At 40.1% G+C, this 21933-nt stretch overlaps 1 protein-coding gene, 1 long non-coding RNA gene and 3 other non-coding genes across 5 annotated transcripts; all 5 read left to right on the top strand.

The window, feature by feature from the left end:
* Positions 1-4764: 4764 nt before the first annotated feature.
* MRPS2 (mitochondrial ribosomal protein S2) lies at positions 4765-8994 on the top strand. Its single transcript, XM_027869533.1, has 4 exons — positions 4765-4823; positions 5311-5427; positions 6848-6977; positions 8253-8994. Exons 1-4 carry the CDS (start codon positions 4784-4786, stop codon positions 8845-8847), a joined length of 882 nt encoding a protein of 293 aa, XP_027725334.1. The 5' UTR covers positions 4765-4783; the 3' UTR covers positions 8848-8994.
* Positions 8995-12210: 3216 nt separating this feature from the next.
* LOC114048684 lies at positions 12211-21493 on the top strand. Its single transcript, XR_003569783.1, has 6 exons — positions 12211-12260; positions 14934-14986; positions 15898-15991; positions 17090-17204; positions 20286-20369; positions 21189-21493. It is a non-coding gene; the product is annotated as an uncharacterized LOC114048684 (long non-coding RNA).
* LOC114048730 lies at positions 15687-15819 on the top strand. Its single transcript, XR_003569795.1, has one exon. It is a non-coding gene; the product is annotated as a small nucleolar RNA SNORA17 (small nucleolar RNA).
* Positions 16209-16360, top strand: LOC114048727. Its single transcript, XR_003569793.1, has one exon. It is a non-coding gene; the product is annotated as a small nucleolar RNA SNORA43 (small nucleolar RNA).
* Positions 17240-17373, top strand: LOC114048728. Its single transcript, XR_003569794.1, has one exon. It is a non-coding gene; the product is annotated as a small nucleolar RNA SNORA43 (small nucleolar RNA).
* Positions 21494-21933: the final 440 nt, after the last annotated feature.

The raw sequence follows: 21933 nt of genomic DNA, 5'->3' as shown, positions 1-21933 counted from the left end.
TCTCTCTCTCTCTCTCTCTCTCTCTCTCTCTCTCTCTCTCTCTCTCTTTCTTGTCCTCCAGTTTCACACCTCCAAGTAATATTGGACATCTCCAACTGGATGTCCATTAGACATCTTAAACTCAATGTGTCCAGAACTGACCTCCCCTCCATAAACCTTCCTCTCTCCCTAATTTCCCTATTACTCTCAAGGACACCAGCATCCTCCCAGTCACCCAGGCTTGCAATCTAGGTGCCATTCTCAACTCATCACTATCTCTCACCCTACATATTCAATGTGTTGCCAAAGGCCTGTCAATTTTACCTTTACAACATTTCTCATATATGCCCCCTTCTCTTCTCTGACGCCATAACCACCCTGATACATACAGCCTCTTATTACTTCAGAGACTGGTTGGTTTCCCTGTCTCACATCTCTCTCCATTCTACTCCATTCTCCATTTAGCAAGCAAACCAATTTTCCTAAAGTGCTAAGGGCCGATCACATCCCCTCTTCCCGACCCCCCCCCACACACACACACATACACACACATAATTCAGGGACTCCCTTTCTCCTCTAGGATAAAATATAAAATCTCTTAATTCGCATTCAAAACTCTTCACAACCTGTACCTCACCACCATTCCAGTCATTTTATACCTTACTTCCCCCATCATCTACTCTAAAATCTAGTGACACTGGACTCCTTGCTTTTCCTCAAATAAGATACACCATTTTCCTACTCTGGGCATTTTCATTGGCTGTTCCCCATGCCTGGAATTCTCTCCTTCCTCATCTTTGCCTCCTGGTTTCTTTGGCTTCCTTCAAGTCCCAGCTAAAATCTTTCCTTTTGTAAGAAGTCTTTACTGATCCCCCTTAATGCTAATGCCTTCCCTCTGTTGATTATTTCCAATTTATCCTGCATACAGCTTTTTTGTACATAGTTGTTTACATGCTGTCTCTCCTCCACTAGACTGTGAGCTCCTTGAGGGCAGGGATCATCTTTTGCCTTTCTTCATATCTCTAGAACTTGGCACAGTTTCTGGCAAATATTATTTAGTCTTTTTTTCAGTCATGTCTGACTCTTCTTAACCTGGCCTTTTGCTACCTTTCCAGTCTTCTTACACCTTGCTACCCTCCACATACTTTGTAACCCAATGACATTGGCTTCCTGACTGTTTCTCCCACAAGACACTCTGAGGTCTCTACTCCTTGTGTTTTCACTGTCTGAAATGCACTGCTTCCTGGCTTCCCTGGCTTCCTTCAAATCTCAGGTAAAATCCTATCTTCTGCAAGAAGCCTTTAGTAGAGTGCCAGTCCTCTGTGAGTGGTTTGTCATTTCCTTCTCCCACTTATTTTACAGATGGGAAAACTGAGGCAAACAGGGTTAAGTGACTTGCCCAGGGTCATACAACTAGTAAGTTATCTGAGGCTGGATTTGATCTCACAAAGATGAGTGTTCCTGACTCCAGTACTGGTACTCTATCCATGGTGCCACCTAACTAACCCTGGCAAAGAGTAGGTACCTAATAAATGTTTATTGACTGACTGACTATTCACAACCTGTCCCTTTTTGGCCTTATTCTTTACTCCCCTTCATGTATCCTGTGATCTAACTACTGTGGCCTCCTTGCTGTTCCTCAACAGAACACTTTCTCAATTTGCATTGTCTCTCCCCATGTTTAGAACAATTAGTTTTCTTTATCTGATTCCTAGTTTTCTTGGCTTCCTTCAAGCCTTCATTCAAATCTCACTGTCATCAAGAGGGCTTCTCCAACCTCCCTTTCTGCACTCCAAGTTTTTTCCCCTTCTAAGACTGCCTTCTCTCTATACTGCACATATCTTGAATGTTGTCTCTCACTTTAGAATGTGAACCTCTTGAGAGCAGAGGACACATTTTTGCCTTTCTTTGTATCTCTAGTGCTTAGCATAGTGTGGGACACATAGTAAGTGCTTAAAAACTGCTCTTTGACCGCCTATTCCTGCCCATACTGGTCCCTCCCTTCTCTATCCTTCCATAGGTCTTAATGGTTTATATTATACATTTTGACAGTTGTCCTCTGGTTTATATTCTCTAGTAGTTTAATTAACTAATATCTGTGTTTCCTAACCATATTGTTATATGTACCCTGAGAGTAGAGACTTTGACATCCTTTGATGCTTCTCAAATCATCCACATAGTATCTACAGCAGTAAAGGGATTAATAATTAATCAATCAATAAGCACTTATTAAGAACTTTCTTCTATGTGCCAGGAACTGGAAATATAAAGATAAAAATGAAACTGTCCCTGACCTCAAGGAGGTTATATTTTATCTAAGGAAGCAACATGTCCTCATAAAGGTACATACAAAATACGTGATAAATATAAGGTAATGGGGGATATCGGGAAAGGCTTCATGTAATAGATGAGGCACTTGGGCCAAGCTTTCAAAGAAAGAATAATTTAGCCAGGGGAGTGGAACCTTGGCCTCGATGCCACACGTGGGTACATATAACATAAATTTTTTTAAAAAACTGTTTGTCAGAATTAACTTTTATATACAGTCCTCATTTTCTGTCCTGTGTAGATGTTTCATGCTTAATGCATATCAGGTTCATAATTTAAAAAGACAATTATTAAATTGTTTTTAAGTACCACCTTCTGAATTGGTGAGAAATGGAACATTTTGCAAAAGTATTTTGCCTTTTCACTTCAGTCTATCTTCTACTCAGCTGTCAAAGTGATAAAGCACAGGCTTGGCCAAGTCACCAATTCTAATGAGGAGGTCCCCTTCTTCCCCTACTCAATAAATTCCAATGGCTCCCTATTACCTCCAGGATCACATATAAAATCCTATTTGATTTTTAAAAGCCCATCTTAGACATTCTTTTTTTTTTTCTTTTGATGAAGCAGTAGGAGTTAAGTGCCTTGCCCAGGGTCACACAGCTAGGAGGTGTTATGTGTCTAAGGCCGGATTTGAACTTAGGTCCCCCTGACTTCAGGGCCGGTGCTCTATCCACTACACCACCTAGCTGACCCTTTTAAAAGCTCTTCTCAACCTGGCCTTTTTCTACCTTTCCAGTCTTCCCTTGCTACCCTCCACATACTCTGTAATCCAATGACATTGGCTTCCTGACTGTTTCTCCCACAAGACACTCTGAGGTCTCTACTCCTTGCTTTTTCACTGTCTGAAATGCACTGCTTCCTGGCTTCCCTGGCTTCCTTCAAATCTCAGGTAAAATCCTATCTTCTGCAAGAAGCCTTTAGTAGATAGGAGGAGCTTAGTAAATGCTTACGTTTCCTTCCTTCTAGTCCCTTTCAGTGCTTGTGCCTTCCCTTTGACATTATCTCCCTGTATATATCTCGTTTGTACATAGTTGTTTGCATATTGTCTCCCTGCTTTTTTTAAAGCCGTAGTGCTTAACCCACAGGGCCACATAGTAAGTGTTTAATAAAGGCCTGTTAACATCAGTCTAACTCTTGGATGAACTTAACTAACATGAGCCTCTTCCATTAATTTTAGGGCTTTAAAATAAAGTATTTAATAAAGGCAGAAAGGAGATGCTGACATCCTTTAATCAGCCAGTACTATTTATTTCAGAAGGGGTGAGGTAGGGATTTGGAGATGATGGGAAGAAGCATCATTAACCACTTGCCTCTCAGCCATGGACTCTTCCTCTCTGGTTCTCCAGGTAAAATTGATGCGTGCTGGGAGCCGCTCACATCTGGATTTAAGCAGGCTCCTAATAGAAATGAGATTTTGGTCTTGAATCCTGCACTTCATTGGTATCATCAATCAACAAGCCTTCAGTAAGAACATTCTGTGCAAAGAAGGCTGCAGAGATGGAGGGGGGTGGGCATGGGGGGAATGGAGAAGAGGGGAGTAGAAGAGGGAGGGGCATGAGGGGAAGGGAAAAGAGGCCAGGGTGAGAAAAGGGGAAGGAGAGAAAAAAGTGAAAATCCCTGCTTTCAAGGAGCTATACCTTCTACCATAGAAAAATTATTTACTTTCCATTGGCAAGGGTCGCTCAGGTTGGGGGTGGGGGATGGAGGGTACTTTTATAGCAAGGTGTTAAGAAAAAGTTTTTAATCTTCATTTCACATGTAAACTTATATTGTATATAATTATATTATCATATGATACATAATTATATTTTATTTATATAATGTTGTTTTGGGGTCTTCCAGGCTCAAGGTTGATGTAATTAGTAACTATTTCTCTTTTGGCTGCAACCCTGAGCCTTTCCCCCTCCCAATCTGATTTTTTTTGTTTTTTTAAATTAAAGGGGTCATCTCTTGACTCACTTTTCAAAGAGGCCTATTCGCTGAATGGGCATTGCCTCACTCAAAGTGAGAACCTGGAAAGACCTTAGCTTAAAGGGCCATGGTCCCCACTGCATCCTGGGCCATCTCCTGCCGTTCTGATGGTCTTGATTGTCATCTGGCCACTGGACCCACATGGCTCTGGAGGAGAAAGTGAGGCTGGTGACCTTGCACAGCCCTCCCTCACTCAAATCAAAGTCAATTGCAAGTCATGTCATCATCTCCCCAACATCATGGTCCTTTTTGAGAAGGAAGGACAAACCACAACATAATGTTGTGTTATATAATATGTATCACTGTTGCATTATTCTATATAAATAAATTTACATGTATCATTTAGGGGACACTCCCCTCCTTGATGCCGGAGTGGGAGCCTGCACTAGTTCTGCTTGGGCTGCAGGTGGCGCGGTCGGGAACGCGGCAGAGGGAAGGGGCCCTCTCTCCCGGCCAGCTAGCGCGACGCTCTTCCTCTGCGGCGGCGCTGGGCGCGTCCTGCAACATGGCTGTGGCTGCGGCCCCGCTGCCGCTGCTCCGGGCGGGTGAGTGAGTGTACCGAGCGGCGCGGCCTACCCGGCGCTGCCCCGCGCCCTCCGCCTGTACTCATCCCCCTCCTCAGCAGCGGCCCTCGGGGAACTGGGGGTGGAAGCGCGCGGCGCGGGGGGGGGGGGGGGAGGGGAAGGGGGGGGGGGGGGGGGGGGGGGAAGGCAGGTCATGGGGACAAGGGAGGGGAGAAGCAAAGGAAAGGGGAAGGGTACTGAACAAGAACTCAAGAAAGGGGAGGGGAGACAATGGGACCCTGACTTAGAGGTCAGTGGTTCTTAACCCAGGGCCCCTGGACTTTTTTTTTTAATATATATTTTTGTAACTGTACTTCAGCTAATTGGTTTTCATTCTGAGAAGGGGTCTATAGGCTTCGTCAGACTGATAAAGGGGTCCAGGAGGCAAAAAAAGTAAAGAACCCCTTTTCTAGATCTGCTTGGTGTTTGTTACAGGCTCTCAAAGACAGCTCATCTATTCCTTCCCCAGGCAATCTGTCCAGGTTTTCTTGGTTGGATTTTCTTGGCAAGGCCTCCCCATGGGCTTCACAGCCCAGCCCTCGGATGTATGGAAGTGTTCCTGCTGCAGGGATTGTCGACGACAGTGGTAATGTCCCATTTAACCAGGAGAGCAGGATGTCTTAGGGTGGCTGACACAGTGGGTGCAGGGGAAAGAGCGCTGAACTTGGAGTCACAGCCCTGCATTTGAGTTCTGGCTCTTCTCCTTACTACACATGTACCCTTGGACTAAATACTTCACCTTTCTATGAAATGAGGGAGTTGGTTATGTTCTTAGATGCTTATCTAGGCTCTCAGTCTTAGATCCATCACTAATAGACATGTGACACTTGGTAAGCAACCTCTTTCCCCTCATTTCCATCTCTGAAGTTCCATATAGCTCGATAATTCTAAGTGGAGTAATTTAATCTTCATGTCAGTGGGCACTTTCTAGCACTTAGAACAGTGCCTGGCACGTAGATATTTAGACAGCTAGGTGTCACAGTAGATGGAGCTTAGGCCTGGAGTCAGAAAGACTTGAGTTCAAATCTGGCCTCAGACCCTTACTAGCTCTGTGATCCTGAGCATGTCACTTAACCTGTCTGCCTCTGTTTTCTTACCAGCAAAATGAGGATAATAACAGTACCTACCTTACAGGGTTGTTGTGAGGATCAAATGATATAATATTTGTAAAAGGCTTAGCACAATGCCTGACACATAAGTAATCACTATATAAATGCTTTTTCCCTTCCCTTCCCCTTTATGGATGAGGAAACTGAGGCCCACCCAGAAAGACTTGCCCAGAGTCACACCTAGTGATTTACAGAACTCAGACTTGAACCCAAGTTCTCTGACTCCACTTCTAGTCTTCCTTCCATTATACCACATAACACTTCTCTAAATTACCTAAAGTCATACAGCTAGTGAGTAGAAAGGCCAGATTTTGAACTCAGGTTTTCTGAGATCAAATCCATTGCCAATGCCCCTTCTACTATGTCATCATAAAACTTAGAACTGGGAGGAACCTTGGAGATCATTTAATCTACCTCCCTCATTTTGCTGATGAGGAAACTGAAGCCCAGAAAGGGGAAGGGATTTGCTTTAGGTCAAATGGCTAATTTGTGATCGATTCCAAATCTAGCCCTTAGTTTTCCTGAAATAAGTTCTTGACTTATGCTCTTTAGATATACTGAGATATTTTCAGGGGGGTGGGGTATCCTGTTTTTAGAAAACATGGGATCGTAGGAATTAGAACTGGAAAAAGCTAAAGAGATCCTGTAGTCCAGCTCCTTCCTTTTATAGATGAGGCATCTGAGGCCCAGACCAAAGTTACACAGGCATTCTGTGTTAGAGGCAAGATAGGAACTTTCTGATTAAACCATAAAGTCAAATGTTTGCCATAGCTTCCTCCCAAAGGATGGTTCTGGAAGAGGATGCTCTTGTCAATTTTCAAAAATAAATGTTAGTGTAACAAGCAAGTCTATTTTACATAATATTTTAAAATTCACCAGTGTTCATTTTTCCTCTAGATCTCAATGACAAGATTTTGACTGAACCTCTCAAACACTCTGATTTCTTTAATATAAAGGAACTGTTTTCCCTCAAAACTCTTTTTGATGCCAGAGTACATTTAGGACATAAAAAAGGTTGTCGTCACAGGTATGTTCAGCCTTTGCTATGTGTTCCCAGTACAAAAGAGCCTTAGGAAATGTATATAGGTGGGACTTGAAGGAGTACTTTAGAGTCTCAGAACTAATCATTTGTAGTAATTTTCCAAGTTTTTCCAGATTAATTTAGTAGATGTTTATTAAGTATCTGTCTGTTTTACTCATTGAGCACTTATATACTGTTTTCTATTATGGTTATCTTTTTTGCTTAATGATTCAGTGGATAAAGTGCCTAGCCTGGAGTCAGGAAGACCTGAGTTCAAATTAGGCCTCAGACACTTACTGGCTGTGTGACCCTGGGCAAGTCACTTAATCTCTGTTTGCCTCTGTTTCCTCATTTGTAAAATGGGAATAATAATAGCACCTACCTCCTAGAGTTGTTGTGAGGATCAAATGAGATAATAATTATGAAAGTGCATAGCATGGTGCTTGACACATAGTAAGCACTGTGTAAATTTTAGCTGTTACTATTTTATGTATGTGTCTCATTTCCCCTCTCGCCCCTACTGTGAGCTTCTGAAGGTCAAGCACTATTACTATTATTTCTGTGTTTGTCATATTGCTTACCCTCACTCATCTTATTGGTGCCATGTTTCTGAAAATTGACTCCTTTTCCCTGGCCTGGCCCCTGTGAAAGGAAAGGGGTGGGGGAAGTAGAAGCACTTTCCAGATGAATTCTGGCCCATCTGATAATGCCCCATAAGAGAAGAAAAGAATTGTTTTTGATTGCTTCAGGGGACTGGGTTGGAATATGGTTTCTTCTCCACCTTCAGATGTAGCCTGAATTATTTTATGAGACAGTTGAATGTATCCCAAGCTGCTGTGGAGTGACCATAAGGGAATGTGTATGGAACCATATAGTAAAGAGCAAAACTGACTCCCTTCTTAGAAAGACTAGCTTAGGAGTCATGGTCTCATCTCCACCAGACCTGGCCAGAGGTTGAGGTCCATACACCCCTGCTTCTAAGCATTCATCTCTCATGTTTAGTGTCTTTAGTAAACTGCCTGGGAACAAATGAAATACATTTTAGAAGTGAGGGGAAAAGACCTGAGGCAAGAAAGTCAAGTGACTTGCTCAAGATCCCACAGCTAGTTAGTGTCTAAGGTCAGATTTCATCTCCCGTCATCCTGCCTCCAAGCCCAGTACTCTCTCTGCTGTACCACCTAGCTGCCCCAGAAGCAGTTAGTACTTAATAAATATTGGTTGATGCTGATGATTGAGAGTTCACTCTATATACTTTGTGTTCAAATGGTGTGCCTTTTACAGGTTTATGGAACCATACATCTTTGGGACCCGACTAGAGCAGGACATCATTGACTTGGACCAAACGGTCAAGCATCTCCAGCTGGCTCTGAACTTTACTGCCCACGTGGCCTATCGAAAAGGAATTATTTTGTTCATGAGCCGGAACCGGCAGTTCACCCACCTAATAGAAAAAATGGCTGTGGACTGTGGAGAGTATGCCCACACCAGATATTTTAAAGGGGGCTTGCTGACCAATGCGCCTGTCCAATTTGGCCCTGGGGTCCGTCTCCCAGATCTGATGATCTTCTTCCATACCATGAACAATGTCTTTGAGCCACATGTGGCTGTAAGGGATGCTGCCAAGATGAACATCCCTACCGTGGGCATTGTGGACACAAACTGCAACCCATGCCTCATTTCATACCCCATCCCCGGAAATGATGATTCCCCTGACTCCATCAAGCTTTTCTGCCATCTCTTTGGAACAACCATCAAACGAGCTAAGGCAAAGAGGAAGCAAATGGAATTCCTCTACAGCCAGCAGAGCAGACAGATGGCAGACAAGACAGGAGATACATACCAGCAGCCTGCAGGCCCTGCTCAGTTAGGAACATAGACTGTGATGAAAAAGCGGAGTTTTGTAAAGAATCACCTGACTTCTACCAAAATAAAAACAAGACCTGAATACCTCCTAGTTCTTAAAACCAAAATTCTCTCCTGTCCATGTATATTAGTCTGAAAATGAAGGAAAGTCTTTTTGCTATCTGATAATAGTCATGTTTTATCCTTAGATGCCATTTCATACTTTTCATAGTGTTTTCAAATTCATTATCTCACTTGTTCCTCCTAATAACATTTTGAGCTAGCTTGAGAAATTGGTATTATCTTCATTTTACAGATAAGGAAGCTGGGGTCCAGGTGAAAGAATGACTCATTCAAGGTCAGATAACAAATGAATAATGATAAAGCCAGGATTAGAACCCAGATTTCTAAATTCTTTATCTAGTGTACTTTGCATTATAATGACAGTGTCTTTTATAGTTATGTTGGACCCACTTTTGAGGGAAAATAAGACTCATATTTTTAAATTATGACAAAGAGATGAGCTGAATAAACCCAACCAGGGGAAAAGAAGGAGAATATTTTAGCATGTGCTTTGAGAATCTCAATGATACACATTAATGGTCTACGAGAAAATTAAGGGACTGGAGGAGAGAAGCATAGATGGAAGGTATTTGCATGGAGATCAGTGAAGCAAGAATTCAGCGATTTTTATCATCAGAGTAGTCTGCTTGAATAGAAAGTAGAAACAGATAAGTTTGGGAAACATTACAAGTGTGGCACAGAAATATGACATAATAGTTGTGGAAAACGTCAGTTATTTAGACATCTTTAGAAAGATTTGTTATCCAGACAGCTGTCAGAGTGTTCTGTCAAAAAGACAGCAGTTAATTGCTTGATTTGCCTTAATGATAATTTCATCCTTCAAAAAAGGGAAATTTATATTGGATTGTATTCTCACTAACAGGGAGGAACTGGTTCCTGAGGTTGAAATGATGGGAACTCTGAGGGGTTCCCATCTCCCACTCCCATTGGCGCAAATTCTTGAGGAGAAGTCAACCCTAAGGGGATAGGTGACACTCAAAAATGAAATTCAAAAGACGAAAGGAAACAATTCTAATGAGGAGGGGAAGTGGGAGTTATCTGAAAAGACCAAAGGATGCCCAGGGACCTCGACAGCTAACTTAGATTTTTTTAAAAATGTACAGAAGATGAAAGCAATGACAGATAATAAGATGAACATAAGCATGGCATGGTCCTGTTAAAAAAAATGTGGAAATTGAACTACTGGGATAAGAATGAATGGAAAAACCAGAAAGCAGTTTGACAGAAATTTGGTTTAGTTCAACATCTAATGTACTATAATATCAAAAATAGGTATATGGCTTGATTAATGGTCATATTGTCAAAAACAATTAGAACCAAATCAGATAACCTTTCACAGCCCTGGCTAGAATTCTTAAACAACTGATAAAGGTGATCACAAAAGATAAAATAGATTATTTCAATTATATGGAATTGAAAACCTTTTGTATCAACAAAATTAATACAACTGATGTAAGACAAGAAGTGATTAGGAAAAAAATCTTTGCATCAAGTATTTCTGATAACAGCCTGATACTCACTTCATAGGGGACTAATGCAAATATATCAAGACCCATTTTCAAATGGACTAGTGGTCAAAGGATATGAACGAAGAATTTAAAGATAATAGCAACCACATGAAAGAGTGCTACAAATCACTAAGAGAAATGTATAATGAAACAGTTCTGATATTCACCTCAGAACTATTAAATTGACAAACACAAAAGATGTGAATAGTTAATATTGGTAGGGTTGTACAAAACTAGGCATGCTTCCTCACTGAAGGAACTGTGAATTGGTCCAATCATTCTGGGAACAGTTTAGAATTATCTCTGCCCTTTGTCCAACATACCTGCCAGGCATATAAATTATATTTCAAGGTCAGTGGTAGAAGGGTCTTATATATGTCAAAATATTTATAATGGCACTTGTAGTGGCAAGGAAAAAGAAATTACGAGATGCTGGTCTACTGGGGAATAGTCAAATCATGGTAAATTAATATAATGGAATATTATCGCACCATAAGAAATGACAGATATGAATACAGAAAAGCCTGGGAAGAAAAACATGTATGAACTAATGCAAAGTGGAAGGAAAACTAAATATAACAACAATGTAAATGGAAAGAACAAAACATCTGAAACAGTACTGTGAAAATGATTGTCAATCAATCTCCAAAAAGAGAAAAGATAGGACAATGCTTTCCTTCTTTGGCATAGGTGGAAGACTAGAGTGTGGAGTGCTGCATATAATGTCAGACTCGGTTGTTGTATTTGTTACTTTTGCTGAATTTTTTTTCTGATTTTTCTTGATTATAACTGATAGCTCTCTAGAAGAGAGGATGAATACATTAGGAAGTGAAGGTGGTATAAAAAATATCCATTAAAAAATTTTAAACAGTGACAGGAATGCTAAAGCTCAGAGAGCTGAAACTGGTAAGGAAAGCTAAAGACAACAAAAGGGTGGGTTTGTTTTGATTTTTAACCATATTAGAGGAAAAGGAAAACAAAGAAAGGATATGACCTATGCTTGAGAGGGATGGGATGATAACAAACTGGACAGAAAGCAGAACTGCCCAATTCCTATTTCTTTTTTTTGTTTTCCTGCCAAGGAGGATGACTCTTGCATTGGAAATGAAAGAACAAAAATGGCAAACTACATTAATACATAAGATAAGTACAGAGATAGTAAGAATGTGGATGACTAGGTGGCATAGTGAATAGAGTGCTGGGCCTAGAGTGAGAAAGACCATCTTCCTGAGTTCAAATCTGGCCTCAGACACTAGCTGTGTGATCTTGGGCAGGTCATTAACCCTGTTTGCCTCAGTTTCTCATCTGTAAAATGAACTGGAGAAGGAAATAGCAAACCACTCCAACATCTTTGCCAAAACCTCAAATGGGATCACAAAGTTAGACATGACTGAAATGACCGAACAAAAATGGAACATCCAGTTCTTAGTCCATAAAAAACACTAGGTAACCCTAAGTGTCCATAAAGATTTTGCTTATTTAAAAGTCCAGGGCATCCAGGCCCTGATTTGTCCCCAAGGAGGGTACATTCCCTAATGCATGATTGCTAGAACTTCCTTCAGACAGAGAAGGGCAAGGAAGAACCTCTGGTAGAAGTCACCTGTTTCTCATGCCCTAGTCTTGGTGGGATCTCTGGAAAACTACTGAGTGAGCGATATTACGGCTGCGCAGGCGCTCTAGGGGAACAGGGTGGTGAGGGGAGGAGCGGCAGAGACCGGAGCGAGTCCATCCGGAAGGGAATGCGCGTGCGTTTGCTGCCATGTCCCATGCAGGCCGCCGTAGGGTCTATATAAGACGGTGGGTGGGCAGGTTACGCCCTCTCTGAGTGGCTGAAGCGGCTGGTGTGGCGTTGCTGGTAAGTTAAACGGGCCCTAGCCTCCCCTGGGCTGCGGGCATCCCTGCTTACCCCCACCGACTCCCCGGGCCCCGTACCCACTTGCAGTCTACTATCTGAATCGTTTCCTCAAGTTTGCCTGGACATGTGACGCTCTAGATCGCTTGGAAGTGTTTTTCCTACTTTTAGGCTTCCGCCACGTGTCCGGCCTCATGTCCTCCCTCATGTCTTCCCTGGGCTGTGGGGAGTCCGGGCGCCAGGGTCAACCAGGGATTTTGTCCAGAACTGCTGGTGTCGCGCCGCTCCCCCACCCCATCGGGACGTCTTTACTTAAATGATAGAAAGAATGTAAAAGCGACACTAATTAAGTACCAGCTTATCGTACTCTCCTTTCGCTTTTCTTCCAAACTTATTCCCCTGGTTTGTTCTTAAATTTTCCCAGGAGTAATCACAGCAGGGTTTCTTAATTTGGGATGTATGAACTTGCTTTTGCAACATTTTGGAAACTTTAAATATAATTTATCCTTGATAGCCATCCGAATTTTATGTTTTTTTAAAAATATTTTTAGAAGGGAACAAAAGGGTCTGAGACAAACAGCTTAGAACTATAGCCTTGTTAAATCGTGTTCCATTTTCCTTTCCATATTTGTGTTTTCGTCAACCTTCTCTAGTTTCTTAGTCTTATTTCATTTTCTTCCACACTCGACCCTCTGAAGGAATTGAGGTTTCTTCATTTAGTTTGTGAAGTTGCTAGCTTTTAATATTTCTAGCTCTAGATGGCAGCAACTTGCTTACAATAATAACCGAATACAGTATTTATAACTTTATTGCTACATATTCTGTCATCCTTGTAGCTAGAGACCTTTATCCCTATGCAGTAATAATGGTTAGCATTTATACAGTACTTTAAGGTTTGCAAAACACTACGTGTATCTCATTTTAGCTAACATGAAAAGACTGATGCTCAGCAAAACTGACAACCCTATAGTCACAGTTATTCTTTATATAATAACCACATAGCATGATGAAATTAGAATTTTCCTTTACCAAAGCCAGCAGTTTATATTCCCTTAGACAAGATTTGACAGAGAAAAAGTAGTAATGATAGCTAACATTTATATAATGCTTTAAGGTTTGCAAAGTGCTTTACAAAGATTTTTCATTTGATCCTCACAACTCCGGGATTATTATCTCCATTTTACAAATGAAGAAACTGAGACAAGACAGATTAAACGACTTGTTTATCCATGGTCTTACAGCTAATAAGTGTCTGAAGTAGGATTTGAACCCTGGTCTTCCTAACTTAAGGTCCAACACTATCAATTAACTGCCTCTAATTTACCTCCGTAACCCTTTATGCCATGAATTCTTTGGTAGAAACAAGGTAGTTCAGAGAATGTGGGACTTGAGCTGATAGGAAACCAAGAGAAGGGAATGAGGGGACACAACACTGCCTGGACAAAAAAAACTATGGAAATTGTGAAGATCTTTAAATTGCCAAAAAAAAAAATTAATTTATGCTAGTGTCTGTAGGAAACCCCTAGAGCTTTTGGGTTAAATCTGTGGTTTAGAAAGATCACTGAGTGATGGAGGGGTTGGTTTTGGGAGACTAGAGGCGAAGAGATCAATTAGGCTATAGCAATAGTACCGGAAGGGGAGGCTTTGGGGGGCGGAAGTAATGAGTTCTGTTTGGGACCTGTTGAGACTTTGATTAAATTCATTTATCAGAGGTTAGTGGTTTATAGATTATCTTATTCTGCAGAGTGCATGTGTAACTGACTCTTGTTCAGGAGTCTAGAGCTGAAGCTATAGATCTGGAAATAATTTGCATAGAGATGATCACTGAATAGGCAACTAGGTGGCACAGTGGATAGAGCCAGGAAGCCTGGAATCCAGAGTTCAGTCCAGCCTCAGACACTTAACTGTGTGGCCCTGGGCAAGTCATTTAATCTCTGCCTTAATCCAGTGGAGAAGAAAAATAGTATACCATTCCAGTGCCTTTGCCAAGAAAACTCCATGGACAGTATGATTCACAAGTAGTCTTGAAGAGTAGGACACAGCTGAATCAATTGATGAATCCAGAAGACCTAATGAGATCTTCCAAGTGTAGTAAGGAGTAAAAAGAACGGAGTCCCTAAGAATCTAAGCTCTTTTCAGTTAGATATTAGTTCATTTATTAATTTGTATCTACAGTGTCTAGAAGATAGTTAATAATTGTTGATTAATTCTAATGTGGAATGAAGAGTTGCTTTTATTATCAAAAATTTTCTTAAATTTCTGTACTAATGTGAAATAGTAGCTTCAGTCTAAGGATTTTCAAATTTCAACTCTGCAGCTTTTTGACAATATGACATTGGGGAAATCACCTTTTTTTTTTTTCTAATCTAGGTTTCAGTTTGCTCATTTGTGAAATGATGGGGTTGGAAAATGTAATTTCTAAGGTCCATTCCAGTTCTAAATCCAAGTCTACAAAATCTGTACCCCTACTAAAATATGTTAACTGATTCTGGTGCAGGTTTAGCTGAAATGGGCATAAGATGTAAATACATTTATGAGGCTTTTAGTATATATTAGTGAGTGAGAACTTGGAGACAGTGTGAAATTCTTTTTTATATCATATTGATTCACAACTCTTTGTCGTTTCTCTTAGTGAGACCAGTTTAAGGATTTACTTGATTTTCCTTCTTTCTCTAGCAAAATGGGAAAGCCTTGCATCCAGGAAATGTGCCCTCAGGGAAGTGAGGCAAGTAAGTTTGGGAATTCAATCAATCATCTCGGTCATTAATGGGTTCCAAGAATTTTATTTCTATATATTGTACCAGTTATTGGACCCTTGTAATGTATCTTTGATATTTTATTCATTAGATCGATATTAGAGTTTATAACAGATTGATTAATAATCTGAGTTATCCTCTTCCCCTTTCTACTCCCCCTCAACCTTCTGAAACTGCAAGAATTTTTTTGGTCTGTATGTACTTGGTATCCCTTAGAGAGATTCCCTTAGACTTGGTAAAGAAATAATCCTTTGGTTTGATATCTGTGTTCTGTTTTTAAAACTAAAATGAGATTTCAAGTGTAGTTTTACCTGTATACTTCAGGCATGCAAAATTGATGGGGGTGTTTTGGAGACCAGATTGGTGGATTAAGTGAGTTTACAAATCAATGCTGGGATTTTTGCTGAGACCAGCAATTGAATATTTATTATGGTCATTCATTCTGGTAACTACTAGGAAAAGAATATATACAACTTGTTTGTATCCACTAGCCCCTCACAAGACTCATTCCAAATGCTTCTGAAGCTTTAAGACTTTTACCTCAGAATTTACTATTTTTCCCAAGCTGGCCTAGGTCCCATTTATGAGCTGAATAAGACATGTTGTAGGACAGTTATCAGAACTGCACCCATATAGAGAGAAGAGAAAATTCCTGGTTTAGTCATAACCATAAACTGCCCCTAGAGGCGTTACAATTGAGGCTGCTGTGCCTCATTTGTGTCATTAGGTGGCAAAAAGAAAGAGACTATGTCTACGCTCAGTGCTCTGACCCAGTGAGCACTCAGAATGATTAATAGCCTGACACTTAATAAATATTTAGGCATTTTCTTATGTTTTATTGATAACTTGAACCCTCATGCAACTTGGCTTTTTGATTCTTTCAGGTTTTCATTGTGCTAACATTTTAACAAACTGTTTTCATGGCTTTTTTGGCAAGAGGAAACGAAACAAGCCAAACTGAGCAGATGTGCCTAAATGGTGAGTGGAAATGCATGGGGATTCCATCTGGATAAAGATTTGTGTTGTAAGGAGGTTTGTGTTGATATATCTCTCAAATTCAAGATTCAAAGGAGGATATACAGATTATAGCAATGCTATTATAATTGATAATATCAGTGTTGGAAAAGTACTGAGAATGGTGCAAGTTTTGGATTTTCCCAAATAACTAAATCTTGAGTAATTGCTTATAATAAAAAATGCTGCCATTACCATTACAGATACAGCTGCTGCTGCTGCAGCAGTGCTGGGCTGTACCTGTGTCCTTAGGTAGCAAAGAGGAAGTGGCTTTTTCTACGCTCAGTGTTCAGAAATCTGTGAGCACTAAGAATGGTTGATTGCCTGACATTTTTCTGTGTTTCCCAGTTATGGGTGCTTTTTAGAAGTATACTTACTGATCCCTGATCTTGTGGGCCTTGGCTACATTACTTTCTCTGCCGCCCCCCCCCCCCCCCCAAAAAATTGGGCAAATCCAATTCATCTGGTGAGAATGAAGTGTTAATTTTGGATTAGTAGGCAAGCCAGCATCAGGGAAAGTATGATCTATATGAAGTTTGACATTGCTACTCAAAGTGGTGCCTCTCTTTCCTAAACCCTTGTTAAATAAGTATCAGCTGCGCAAGGCACTGGTTATATGCTGAGGTACAAAGACAGGTACAGTAGCTTCCTACCCTCATTCTTCAGCACTTATCTATTTAAATCATTTGGGCATTGCCTTGGGACATAGCTTCTGTTTTAAACTCTTGTGTAACTTTTTGTATCCCCCACTAGACTAACTCAACAACTAGAGAGATGGGAAGAGAGAACTCAGGTCGTCTGATCACAGATAGGTCAGACTGAATTGTCACCTCCTGGGGTAGGGATCTGGTTTGACAAAAAGGAAGGACTTCCAGGTGCATTTTTTTATTGATGAGGAGGAACATCTCTTTAATACAGCTATAGAAAGATGGAATGGGGATCAAAACATTCTTTTATGAAGTTACTGTGATGATGTGAAAGGGTCTTCTGAAAATTTTCATTTTTTTTCCTTTTGTGGACTGTAGATGGTTAATGTACGTATCTGACTTGTTTTGTTGACAGTGCAGAAGTGAAGCCCATATGACTTTTGTTTAGGTTGGATTCCTTGCTGTTTGTCAGCATACCATCCATGGGAGCAGTGCTTCAGATCTTGATGTACTAATGGCTTCAGACATAGGTGAGTACAATGTGAAGGCCAAGTGTGTGGGTTGTTCTGCCCCCTAGAGGCATTACAGATATGACTGCTGTGTCACGTTTGTAATTAGGTGGCAAAGAGAGAAAGGCTATGTCTACGCCCAGTGTTCTTAAATTTGTGAGCACTTAGAATGATTAATAGCCTTACAGTTTTTCTTTGTGTTGTATATTGGTTTTACCAGTTAAACGAAGGGATGTTAGTGGCAATAGAGAACCACTCTCTTTTTACACTTGCTTGTCACTATAATTAGATCCCATCGGATAAAAATTAATTTGGTTACCTAAATTCAAAGATTAGTTCATTTATGTGGTGAAATTGCCTACAAAAGTTTTGTTTCATAAACTAAATAAATCAATCAGTAAAATTTATCTAGGAATGTAATTCGGGAGTACAATTTGCCATTGTGGAGATTTGGATAATAAAGGCAGCTTATAATGCAGGGCTTAGCTCTTTTGGGCTTGAGTAGCCTGTGGTTAACCCAAACTTTAGGCTCAAATGTCAGATTCCAACACCCTAAACCACTAGGGTGATGACCCTGAACTTTTGCATCTTGGAAATTATTGTTAATCAGGTGTGGTGCTTTTTCTATCAAACAAGGTTTCTGTAGCCAGGAATATAAGAAGCCAGTAGAGTATTAAATCTAATCTGATCATTTAGGGTGGCTCACAAAACTTGGAATTTTTCTAAGTGCTATAAACTGAGAACAAAATATTCCTAAACTGAAATAATTTAGAAAGAAGTTTTAAGATCAGCAGAGATTAGAGCCAAAAAGAAAAAAAAAAGGTAGTCCACTACCGCCATGTATATGTAAATAGGATTCAAAGAAACCAGAGCCAATTGGCCAGCAAAGAGACAGTTTCCAGATAAAACATGTATGTGGGTTGCTTGAGATGTATAATGGGGGAAAACTCCTCACTTTCCTTGCATCAGTCTTCAGATCTGACTAGGCTCCTTGTCAGCATAACTTAGGTCCTGAGTTAAGCATTAAACAAATCTGGTCTCTAAGCAACAGGTCTGGCTTTTGGTTTTTTTGTTTTGTTTTGTTTTGTTTTTCAGCCATGCAGGACTAGGTTCAAATAATACAATTAAGTTTTTCCCACCGTGCATAGCTAAATGGTTTTTGGTTTGAGTTAGTCTTCCCTTTATGCATCAGGATATTATATTTGCAAATACACTTAGGAAACATAAACTTGTCAAAGCACACCTAACAGCTCCCCTGCCTGAATGTTTTTGTTCTGAGAGACCAGAAGTTGTTCCCTAATGTTAGACAGTAGGAGATAGCCCAGAAATTATTTCTGGCTATCTAGCCTTCACAATTTGTCTTTTCCAAGCACTGCCTGCTTTGTAAAATTCTGAGTAGTTATCAAGTTGGGAGGAAATCAGCTATTTTTGGCTTCCTCTAAAATATATCATCCCGTAGGATAGGTAGAAAACGCCAGATTTGACTACATTTAATATAAAATGCCTCAGTACTACCCTAGCTCCTGCATCTGAGCTTTTTGTTTTGGGGGTGGAATAGTAGTTAAACTGGAATGTTAATTGTCATGAATGTGATTTTCTGAACTTGGGACAAATTCTGAAATAAAAGACCTATGTTTCTCTATTCACATTTGACTAAATACTCACTAAAGATTAGCTATAGCAGTACATGTTAGCAAAAGGATAAATTTTATCTTTCCATAAACTAAAAGGTACAAGATTAACATAGGGTGGCTTTTTAACAGGTTGATTGTATAGAAGGGATTTATCAGGTACTGTTTGTTTTTGCTGGCACCAGCTCTCACTTATCTGGGACCAAAGACCAAGCCCTTTGTTCTGTGTAAGGGAGGAATACACCAGTATTGTGGCACTACAGGGTGTCTCCAAAGTTTTAAGCTTTAATATCTTTAAACTATACTTAAGGTTTTGGAACATCCTGTAATTGCTGTGGGATACCTCAGCTTTAAGGTTACCAAAAGAGGCTTCTGTGAATTTTGTTGCGTGATAGGGAAAATTTTCTCGTTAAGTGGGCATTATTGTGACCAGAGGTATCATTAACCAAGTAGGTAGCTGGCTGGTTGGCTGGAAAATGAGCAGTTTAATTGACTAGAGGCATTGCCTGGTAGTAGCTTCCTAAGAGAATACTAATAAAATTGTGGTCCTTTCTAAGAAGCCAGCACACCAACATTGGGGGTTGGAAGGAGCGTTTTATGACCTTATGCAGATATTTATATAATTATAATCAAAAGGGCCCTTGTGGTCTACTGTCTTACATTTGAATACTAGTTTGCAGAGCTTTTCCATATATGTCATTTTCATTTGCTCTTCAAAATAGCTCCGTGAGGTAAACTGGGAAGATTATCTTATTTTCCCCATAAGAAAAGTTAAGATTTTCCCTGTAGTGTATGTTTCATATTTTACAGCATACTAGTTTTCAGTTAAAATTGTTGGGAGATGTTAGATTTATCTTTTTTTTCTTCTAAACTTACATATACTGTTTGATAAGAGGTTGACTGCCAGGCATGACAACTTTTCCATGAATAATTCACAAAGTGTAGGTATTCTACAAGATGCATAATTGAGTTTGTTGTTAAGATTTGAATGTGTCTCCTGGAGAAGTTATATATAATTTTTCAAGAACTACACCCAGTAAAATAGGAGACTTTAGGTGTTTGTTGCCTGAGCGTTTTCTCACCTGCACCTAAACTCAGTTCCCTAGAAATTGCATTATTCTGTTAATTCTGTTAAGAAAACTTCAGTCTCTTGGCTTTGTTCCCAATAATAGCTTACTTTTATACCACTTTACAAATATAAGCATCGTACATATATTAACTCACAACAGTCCTATGTGATGATTGCTAACAAATACAGACCAAAGTAGACTGAGTCCAGCTAGTACACAGTTAGGTGTTCCCTGTAGTATTGCTACTATCAGCTAGTAAATCCTTTTTAAATTGTCAATAAGCAAACATTCAAATGTACAGAGAAAGGTCAAAATAAAACTAAATTGGACCGTATGGCTTCAATTTGTCTATGATAACTAATAAAATAACCCAAATGCTTTATCTCTTTTTACTCATGTAGACTACAGAATTCCAGACTTTTGAGGTAGCAGGAGCTGTGAAAACTTAGAACTTGAACAGTACACGCCACTGGGTAACACAAAAGGTAAAATTCCCAGTCTTTTTATTTATTTATTTATTTTTGCCACCTTCTTTACCCAGAAGTATTTCATAGATGACTTTAGCTGTAACTCTTTATTGTGTTAGGGGGTGGACCAGGAAAAAGCCAAGGGAAGGGGGAGATAAACAAAAAGAGTTGTGTTTATGTTAAAGGAGAAAATAGGTATTTGCATGCTTATAGAAATGGATGAGAATAGGAATGTTTTGATAGAAGAGTACAATGTTGGCTTATCCAAAATATGATATCAAGGCTCAGAAAGTACAGCTGTTCAAATAGTTCGTTAGTTCTGAGTGAAATAAAGTTATTGAATGCTGCCCAGTGCTTAGCATGGTGCCTGGCACAGAGTAGGCACTATACACACACCTCAATTAGAACAACTCGAACAGTGTTTTATATGGATGCTGTTTGTTCAAGCTCTCCGGGCAGGCCCTTATCACTGTCTTAGTGTGAGGGCCAAAGAACATCAAGCGAATACAGCTGATGAGCTTTGTGTACTTTCTCATGAATCACTTGCATGTTTTAAAACTTAACTGAATTTTTAAACATTTAATTGCTAAACAATCTCTGTCTCCTGAGTACAGTTTTATTACTGATGAGCCAGGCTGGTGTTTGCAGAATTACATCCCCTCAGGTACAAGTGAATATAGTGGTGCTATTTTTAAGCAAACTGCAGATTGACTGTTTATGTGCTGAAATGCTTCAGGATCACATAAGATCAGATTCCCCATGATTGGAAAATCCAGGACAATTCTTGGATGAAGAGACTTTTTTATGATTACCTTAATTATGATTTTGTTCTTGTAGTGAAAGAACCTTTTGGAAGGCTGGTCTTATGAGAAAAGCAGAAGAACTGGAAGAGGAAGGCTTTGCTCTACAAGTACTCTTAAGGGATTTCCCAATAATTCTTGAAATGTCAACAGAATTATATTTGCCTTATGTTTAGCACACCGTATTTAGATGGGCCTGTGTGCCAACTCAGTTTTCTGATTTTCTTTTTCCTACTTAAAATGTCTATAATGTAAAGCTTTAACTGATTTGGGGGAGCTGGCCAACCACTTTGACTCTCTCCTCTGCTGGGGGCCTAATAAACTTTCTGAAACTTTCTTGTTTTGAGGCCATTCTCTGCTGATAACTTGATGTTAGAAATGGATCCCTAATGGTCAAACTAAAACAGCCCAAGGAGCCACTGAGACCCCAAATGGTGAATGAGTCTCCAAGACCAGGGCAGGTTGAAGCAACCCGCACCAATTGGTGAATATCTTCCTTCCTAGGGTTCAGGAAGATATTCAAGTCACCTGAGGACTAAGGACTCTGAGTAACCAGAAAGCTAAGAGACCTTGACTGGAGAGCTACTTTGGGCAGGTTAAAAATAGCCTGATTGCCACTGTTTGCAAATAAGTAGTCCTCTCAAACTAATCACCACCTAAGGGTCCTGGTAGCAAGCTGCAATCTGTTCAGTTCAACTAGCCCTCCAACAAATACTCCTCCATTTCGACCCTTGTGTGAATTAAATATAAATTGGGTACCCACCCAGTCTGAGAATACATAC

The sequence above is a fragment of the Vombatus ursinus genome, unplaced genomic scaffold (assembly GCF_900497805.2).
Source record: "Vombatus ursinus unplaced genomic scaffold, bare-nosed wombat genome assembly UNPS02014793.1, whole genome shotgun sequence".
NCBI classification, from domain to species: Eukaryota; Metazoa; Chordata; class Mammalia; order Diprotodontia; family Vombatidae; genus Vombatus; species Vombatus ursinus.
Note: the sequence above shows the minus strand (reverse complement) of the source record. Positions and strands in the feature narration are given on the sequence as shown.